The sequence below is a fragment of the Dendroctonus ponderosae genome, unplaced genomic scaffold (assembly GCF_020466585.1).
Source record: "Dendroctonus ponderosae isolate FM_Combo_2020 unplaced genomic scaffold, Dpon_F_20191213v2 Dpon_F_20191213_2, whole genome shotgun sequence".
NCBI lineage: Eukaryota > Metazoa > Arthropoda > Insecta > Coleoptera > Curculionidae > Dendroctonus > Dendroctonus ponderosae.
In genome coordinates this window covers 4,663,824-4,672,839 of record NW_026018165.1, presented here as the reverse complement: position 1 = coordinate 4,672,839, position 9,016 = coordinate 4,663,824, and the positions used below count along the sequence as shown (strand labels likewise).

Genomic DNA, 9,016 nt, shown 5'->3' with positions numbered 1-9,016 from the left:
TTCTTGAAATTATGGAAAACAAATTTTCCAATATTTTTCTCGTACTATAAAAGTAAGCCCCTATTACCCGCTAAAAGGACTGACGCCAATTTTGAACCACCATATGTATTTTCACTCAATAAATAATAAGGCACTCAATTACAGACATCTCCATTATTATATACTATTGTAATATTGTAAATATATACAAAATTGGGTCGGTTATATTACAATATAATTACATAAAATCGTGAAAATAACACATGTATATTTTTTATCAAACATGACTTACATTATGTCTCGGTATTTTTTTTTGCCCTCTTTTTTGGTACGGTTCTTGATGGCGACCTAAAAAATAAAATTGTATTACAAATTAATATATTTTTTAAATAGAAAGCTTTGTTTTTAACTCGATTAAACTTGGCATACTGCGCTTTTGATACTACTTATTATATTTTCTACCCATATAAAATGTTGAAATGTTGATCTTTTATAGAATTAAGCATTTTCGATTGGAAAATTAAATAAAATTTTGGTAATTTCTAGCCTGAACATCTATGGCTAAAAATTGTAACTATGCAAATCTAAAGTAATTGCAAAGTAACTCAGTGCAAAGTTAATCATTAGATTTTTATCATCAATCAATATTTTTTTATTGATTCTCAAAAATTCTTCAAATAAGACACAGTATTCCTAAATGCAATTAAGCAAGGTTTGAGCAGAAAATAAACTACTACATTAAGTTTACTAATACAAATTATACAATCATATAACTCCAATGGAAAAACGTGGAAAATCTAATAATGACTGTATACAGTTCAGGCCTGGGTAACACAGTGAATTTTCCGGTGTTCACAAAGCGACACCGATACAGCTTGCCGTATTGACACAGCGCGCTACACTTTTTATATGCTGGGAAATAAAAACAGAAGACGCTGTGTTCCGTGGTGTCTAGTGGTTTGTAAGTTCGCTAGCTGTGCTTTTAAGTGGTGCAGCGTGTTTAATGTTTGTTTCTTTAGTTTTACGGAAGAGACTATGACGTGCGTTGCGTTGTTTAAATGAAAGGAATTAATAAAGCGGCAAGATGTTTTCTTCTTGTAAAGCCTATTTGTCTCACAAGTATCTGTGATTGGTTTCGAAGCTGCTGGGTCAGCCATAAATATACATTTGAGTCTTTAACTCCAAACAAGTTAGAGCCTGTGTAATCACCTGATTATCTACTCTTCTCGATCAGCTTCTAGTATTCGGTTAATTAACTCCTGCTCAATTTGTACCGGTGTTCAGTAAGCCATTGGTTTAATGTGTCCTTGTGCTGTGCGTCTCTTGCTACGTGGTAGGAATTTAGCCCTTCCTCGGTATTTATTTGGTGCCTGGGAGTGTCAGTTGTTAAGCAATGCTCTGAGTGCCCCTGGAAAGCTCTGCTGCAATTATGTCCAATACTTGTTTCTCTGTGTCTGGAACCCGAGCATCTATTGTCGTCCACTATCTTCTTGGAGCCAATCTTCAGTATCTCTTGCACTTTGTTGGCGTGAGTTATTACAGCTTCTGCTCTGTTACTGTGGCATTTCCTCAGAACTAATCGCATATCCGCAAATTCGTGTAAGGAGCTTCAAAGTAAGTCACAGTTTGATAAATTATTGTTATTATTGATAAAGGCCATCCACCTGTAACTGATGTAAAAAACATCATTGCCGCTTTGATTTTTCATCAAAAAATTGTAGAAGAAAACTTTTTTAATATATATAAAATTTTTTCGTAATTTGAAGCAAAGATCGTAATTTTTCTTATTGAATGCTTAGGCATTTTAATGTGCTACCAATTAAACATGGCGCAATTTCAAAATAATGCTTAATAACAAAGTTGAAATTCGGTTTTCAACTGTTAATATATTCTAGAAATTACCGAAAAAACTAATTTTAATATTTTTCTCGCACTCCAAGTGAGCCCCTATTACTCCTTAAAAGGAATGACGCTAATTTTGAATAATCTTGTCTATAGAATTTCTGTCAAATATGTTAAGTTCTTTGCATAAAATTTTCGTACCTTGGCCTTTCGAGCCTTGGCTTTTTAAAAATAGTTTAAAGTAAGAAAAATTGAGGAGGCTTTTAGCGGCTCTAGATTCGTTTAATACAAGGTTATCCATTTTATGCTTGGAAAAGTAAAGTAAAAAAAACACACCCACAAAATATTCAGATGGAGACGAAAATATTAATTCAATATAGATTTAAAAAAAAATTAAATACGTGAAAAACAATATAATTTAAATGTCCGCCACGGGACCTCCTACAGGCCTTTTGAGGTAATTTTGAATGACTTCGGCACATTACAAGTAATATCTCGGTCATAACGGATATTGGCTTTCAGTTGCTCAAGAGTTTGAGGAATGTTGGCTTAAACACGATCTTTTGCAGTTCGCAGGATCTTGCGGGCCATTTGACACCACTCAATCTCGAAATTACGCGTCCTAGAAATTTATCATCCTCAGCCTCATCGCTGAAGAAAATTCGGTTCGAAAAATCATCATCAACGGCTTGTTGTTCAATCACCCAATTTGCGTATGTTCTGCGTTGCCCATGGTCTTGAGGCTAAAGTTCTTGAGTCAGATGGACTTTATACGGATGGATCTTCAAATCCAATTGCAAAATTCGCCACAATGAGCCGTAAGACAAGCACAAATATTGAGCACGTCGGGGAATTGACGAATTCGGGTCTTCCTCTACACTTTGAGGAAAAACAGCGATATTTTCAGCTGAACGAATGTTGCGATAATGCACAGGCCTTACAATACTAATGTTGTTAATATACAGGATGATTCAAAATTGGCGTCATTTCTTTTACGGGCTGATAGGCGCTCACTTGGAGAGTACGAGAAAAATATTGACAACTGCAAAATTTGAAGAAGATATTAACAGTTGAAAATCGAATTTCAACTTTGTTATTAAGCATTATTTTGAAATGGTTCCATGTTTAATTGGTAGCATCATGTTGGAATACTTAAGCATTTAAAAATAGAAATTACGATCTTTTCTTCAAATTACGAACATTAAGTTCTCTTATACCAATTTTTGATGAAAAGTCAAAGCGGCAATGATGTTTTTTGGCAATTGACAGATAGTTACAGGTAGATAGTCGTTGTCAATAATAACAAGCGTTTGTCAAACTGTGACTTACTTTGGAGCTCAATTTACGAATTTGCGGAAATGCGATTAGTTCTGGGGAAACGGCACAGTAACATTCCAGAAGATGTCAGAACTCACGCCAACAAAGGGCTAGAGACATTGGAAGATTGGATCCAGGAAGATAGTGCACGACAATAGATGTTCGGGTTCCAAACACAGAGGAACAAGTATTGGAGATAATTGCAGCAGAGCTTTCCAGAAGTACTCAGAGCATTGCACAACTGACACTTTCCCAGGCACCAAATAAATACCGAGGAATGGATAGGATAGGAAAACATTCCTACCACGTATGTAAGATACACAGGACACATTGAATATCTGGTTTACTCAACACCGGTACAAATTGAGCAGGTTAATTGACCGAATACGAGAAGCTGCTCAAAATGTGAGCCCAGGCTGCTGCCAAGAGTGCACAAACATGTTCGGAGTTAAACGAACTGAACTTCGTCGAACATGCGATTTAACAACTTTTGTTGACATCTGTGGCCGTATACCACTCTTTTAATTTTTTTATTTATCCTAACCTCGAAATATTAAATTGCCAGTTTCCCTTTCGTTGTTTTGTGTTTACCAATGGTTCTACAGTCGGAAATAATTGAGACGCAACAGGTATTCACGCAACGTTAATGAGGCAGATTTTCTTGAAAAACATTGTTGTCATACTTCTGGTCTAGTTTTTTGCAAATACCTCAGTTATTAATATCAATTAATTGTTTTAACTGTTTTTCCTGTATTCCCAAAACACCCCCAGATGACTGACGCCAATTTTGAAGTACCCGGTATTTTAGACCCAATGCGTGTTTTTTACAAATCATGTCTTTATTTCATTATTAGTTAAAATTAATATCAGATTTCGGTAAACACAATTAAACAACACTGCACTTCAAATGTTATAAGGAAAACATTCAAATAATTTACGGTTGTTAAATTAACTCATTAAATATTTAAACTCTATGTAAACTTACTCATCAGATGTAGAATCTGATCTCAATGCTTGTATTCTTCGAGAAGACCGTCGCGTGTCAACTTGGCTGTAGTCGGCTAAAATACCCATCTGTATATTTCCAAAACAAGAAAACACATTAATTAGAATCAGTACAAACAATATTATCTTATAGCGAAATGACAATATTTTGGATCCGAGACTCTTGATCTACTCACAGTGTGGAAGTTCAAAAGGCTTATACAAGTCTAGTTAAATTGTGTCAGTTGGAATTGATTGTTTGATGTCAAAACAATATGAAACTGAATAATATCTTTGAAAAGTGACGCATTGGGCGACATGCAAACGGTATTTCCTAACTTATATAAGTTAATGTCCTAAATCTAGTCCTAAGTTCCTAAAGCTGGTGCTGCTATGATGCACAATAGAAAAAGCTTGTTCTCTAAATATGTGCAGGAACTGGTTTTTTGGGAAACCTTCAGAAAGAATATTTTTTGGTTTACCTTATGGCAATAAATGCATTAAAATATCTGCCGTGAATTTTATTACGGCCTTCTTTCAATGGCCTTTCTTTCAATGGCTTTTTAAGATTAAAATTAAAATTCAAGGTAATAGTGAATTTCGTCTTGAAAAACTCATCGAAAATGGATACTTAAAATGTGTTTATACGTAGTCACTCAATATCAGGTCAGTCAATAAAATTAGGACCAGGTAATGGTTTCGATACTTTCAGAATACTGATATGAGCAGTATCGCAAGACGATTTGGTTACTATTTATTTGAGTAAGTATCGATACTTTCTCAGTATCGTATCGTCCCTACTTACTTGGCACTCTGAAGGTTCTATAATTGTGTGCAACGTTTGATCTGATGTGTCAAATTCATTGACGACTAGGCTATTTGTTGCATCGTTGGACGGCAATGTTCTGCCTCTTAATTTTTTTCTTTTCACTTGAACGGAAACTGCATTTACAATGCTCTTCGTGCCGTTTACTATAAAACACCAAATACTTTTATTAAATATTGAGTGATAAAACTTACAAGACACACATAAGAAGGTTGTTTGAGCTCAAGCACATGTTTCTCGCACTTTGATAATAATTAAGTATATACTTTAATAAAACGTTAAATTAGAATCAACCTCTAATGTTATTATATCGTAATAACAATCAATATTGAAAATATCTTCAAACTTACCTCGGGTTACAACTGAATCTCTAGCATTTCTTTGTGAGCGTCGCAAGTTTACCGTTGAATCTGAACTGGAAGACACGCTTTGAGATATCGACAAATCGATGTTACTCACTTCAAGGTTATTTGTTTTAATACCATTGACTGAAAAAAGTTATCAAGTAAAAAAATATAGTACAAGCTAATAAATATACTCAGATTCTGTTAATCTAAAATTTTAAATATACCTCCGTTTAATTTTTGTTTGTCAAGTAGCACTCTTAATTCTTTGCAAATTATTTTGTTGTCAACCTTTGCTTGAAATCTATTAGATCTCAGGTTCCTCTGGCTAGTGGGAATAACGTCGGAAGAAGATCCAGAAGAGAAAGATCGGGATTTTGACGTTATTGTTTGGGATGTTTTACATAGTGTTGGACCAGCTTGCTGGTTTTTCCTAGATCTTATTGCACTGCTCCTAAGAGAGAATCTGAAATATAAAAAAATATAATGAAGGTGTAGAATAACCGTGAATGAAAAAGTTAACATAGAAATTATTGCTTTTTTTCTTACTAAAAGTACTCGGAAAAAATATTACAAAATAATGCAACTAAACACTTTAAAGCTGTAAATCAGCTTCTGCATATATTCAGAAAAAAAATTGTCAAAAATTGATACTAATTTAAATTTAAAAAACTTTATGTACCTTTCAACATTCATATTCGTCAACTTTTTTCTCTTGCTTGGTGGAATGTTTTCCGTATCGGTGCAGCTATTTTGATCCGCGGATTTAGTACTATTTGATTCTTCAATAACTACACTTAAAGGGCTTGATTGTTGTAGAAGCATCCTATTCTGTGTATGTGTTTGATTTGAGTCGCAACTCACGCTTGTTCGGACTGTGGAATTTTCGGTTAATTGGAGCGATTCTGTATTGCCATTTGTACAAATCGATGCATCTGCGCCAAGCCTTGCTGCAAATTTTTGAACTTCCTGTCTAGTTCCTTTTTCCAGAATTGTCTATAAACAAAGCATATCTATAAAGAATACTGAACATATTGCTAATTACTCCGAAAACATTTAAATATCATCTTAGAAAAAATTATAAGTCAATTATTGCATATATTGGGTAGTCCAAAGTTAAGTGGCATTTAAGAGTGCTGTAAGATGGAAGATAAAATTTATAATATGGCCTCAAACGTGCTGCTGTCGAACTACAGGGTGTTGCAAATTTTATTTTCCTTTATATGCGGCTATATGTAAGCAACAGTAATATCGTATATTACTGCAACGAATTGGGCTACTGAACTGAACTCATGCCCCAGTTTTACCAATACTCGTGTTTACTGGTTTACCCTGACTGCAGACCGAAACATGGAAGTCGGAAGAAAACTTTATGTATGCTACATCGATTATACGAAGTAATTCGATCGAATGCAACATGAAAAATTAATTGAAGTACTTACTGAAATAGGGCTAGATGGAAAAGATATTATAATCATACGAAACATACGGAAACCATAAGAAATGCATCCGAACGGAAAGGGGCAACACGGGATATGTAGACATACAGAGAGGTGTTAGGGAGGGGTGCATATTATCATCAGTGCTCTTCAATATATACGCGACGAATGCATAGACCGGGGGTCTCTTCGAAACTTTACAGAGGGTGCCAAAATAAACGGAACGATTATAAACAACATAAGGTATGCTGACGACACGGTGATATTGGCTGAATCAGAGGAACAATTGTAGACCCTGTTGGACACATACCATCACCTAAATAAATAGATTGGGATTGGATAACAAATTGTTATATTTATAACAATAAACGGAGTACAACTTGAAACAACGCGGCAGTACGCTTACTTAGACAAGACATAAATAGCCAACTAGATCACTCCAAAGAAATCAAAAGGAGAATCGAGATGGCTAGGGCAGGTTTCCTTAACATGACAAAGTTTTTATGTAACAAAAATTATCAATAGCGACGAGGTTAAGGACACTGAAATGCTACGTATGGTCCCTACTTTTATACTGCTGTGAAACATGGACAGTAAAACAAGACGATATAAAGAAGTTGGATGCCTTGGAAATGTCTGGAATAATTCTTGGAATAGTACCGCCAAATGTTTAGGATAAGCTGGACCTCCAGAACGACTATCAACGAAGTGCCAACAAGAATGAACACCTATGCACCCCTGACTGGCACACTGAAACGGGGAAAACAGCCTACCTCGGACACGTTTTTTAAGTCCCAAATACAGATAAACCAATTTTCAGCACTATGTTTTTCGATAATGCGACGTTTGATGGGTCCTATAATAAAGTATTTTTCATTATTATTATTTATCTGAAACGTCCCACGTGAGACCTGATTAGGGGCTTTTAGTACTAAATAGTAAAAAATGTAAACACTATATTTCGATAAGTTGCATTGCATCTTTAATTTACTACAAACCCGTGAAGTTATGACTATTATAGTTACGGACAGTCGGTATAAATGAGCAGTTGCACAAAATAGATTTCTCTCAAAGCACAAAGAGTATGAAATTAATTATTCAATAAGTAAGTCTTGTTGTACAACTTACGCAAATAAGTGGACTTACCTTTTCGAGCAACAGTTCGCAATTTGTGACTAACTCTTTTACAGCTACATCATTACTATGATTTATATGTAGATATTTCAACATTTTTGCAAAATAAATGGTTGATAATTCAGATGGTCTAGAAGACATTTCTTGCACCAAAAGATCAGCTACTTGTATATGGACATCAACTGAGGACTAAAATATTAATAATGTGGTGGCTACCGGCCGCTCAAATAAATGTTAGCCACTTACATTTTTGGATCCGACATCTGTAATAGCTGATAAAAATTTTATTACATTTACCATATCAATGTCAACTAATAAACTCGACCGCGGAGCTTCGCAGAATTTGTTAATTATTGGAACAATGGCTCTTGCTACCACTTCTCTAGCGTTCTCAACTCGAGTAACATAGAGATTGACAATAACACCAATTATTTGTTGAAGCGCCCCTTCTGGAAGAATATTTACAAACATACATATAAACTATATCTTAAAGTTAATACATTGACTTTAAGAACTACTACTGAAATGGATGAACATTGATGAATGAATGATGAATTTCCATTTCATGGAAAACTATATACTGTCGATTTACTTTTTTATATCGAATATATTGATCGGTATATTTTACGAGTATCTGAAAATCAAAGCAGACAATTCAACACATAGTTAATTAAAACACCAAACACCCATTTCGGTTAGAAAGATGTTTTGATATACAGGGTTGCTCATTAGTGCGTCAAAGTGCGATATCTCAGTAAATATGAACTTTACAAGAAAATACGTCCTACGAAAGTTTTTCATGTTTAAAAGGTCCACATTTTAAAATTACTTTCCAATATACGGGGTGTATCATAAACGTGTGGTAGTTACCAACTTTGGTTTTTTAAATGGAACCGCAACTTTTTTCATTCATTTTCAGATTTGTCGTCAAAATTTAAGTTAAGTTTGTGTCAAACGTTTTACCTGAAAAATTTGCGATTTCCGAGTTATTCGTAAAAATGTGAAAGTTTTGACAGCTACTGGGTTCCACAGAAATCGATGCTGTACACTACCCGATGCGAATTTTGGAAAACAGTTTTCAGCGATTCTAACAGAACATCATGATCTACGCGTAGATATGTTTTAAATTATAAGGAAATACTTCTAAACCG

General features: G+C 34.6%; 1 protein-coding gene across 2 annotated transcripts in view; it reads right to left on the bottom strand.

The window, feature by feature from the left end:
- Positions 1-94: 94 nt before the first annotated feature.
- LOC109538349 (condensin complex subunit 3) overlaps positions 95-9,016 on the bottom strand; it is a 19,732-nt gene continuing 10,810 nt past the window's right edge. For both annotated transcript variants that reach the window (XM_019905555.2, XM_019905556.2), the window contains 8 exons: positions 8,112-8,314; positions 7,878-8,054; positions 5,975-6,288; positions 5,520-5,758; positions 5,299-5,436; positions 4,928-5,094; positions 4,124-4,212; positions 95-327 (listed from right to left, as the gene is read on the bottom strand). In XM_019905555.2, coding sequence (XP_019761114.2) covers positions 273-327; positions 4,124-4,212; positions 4,928-5,094; positions 5,299-5,436; positions 5,520-5,758; positions 5,975-6,288; positions 7,878-8,054; positions 8,112-8,314 — 1,382 coding nt within the window. In that variant the 3' untranslated portion in view covers positions 95-272. The remainder of the gene's footprint in view (positions 328-4,123; positions 4,213-4,927; positions 5,095-5,298; positions 5,437-5,519; positions 5,759-5,974; positions 6,289-7,877; positions 8,055-8,111; positions 8,315-9,016) is intronic.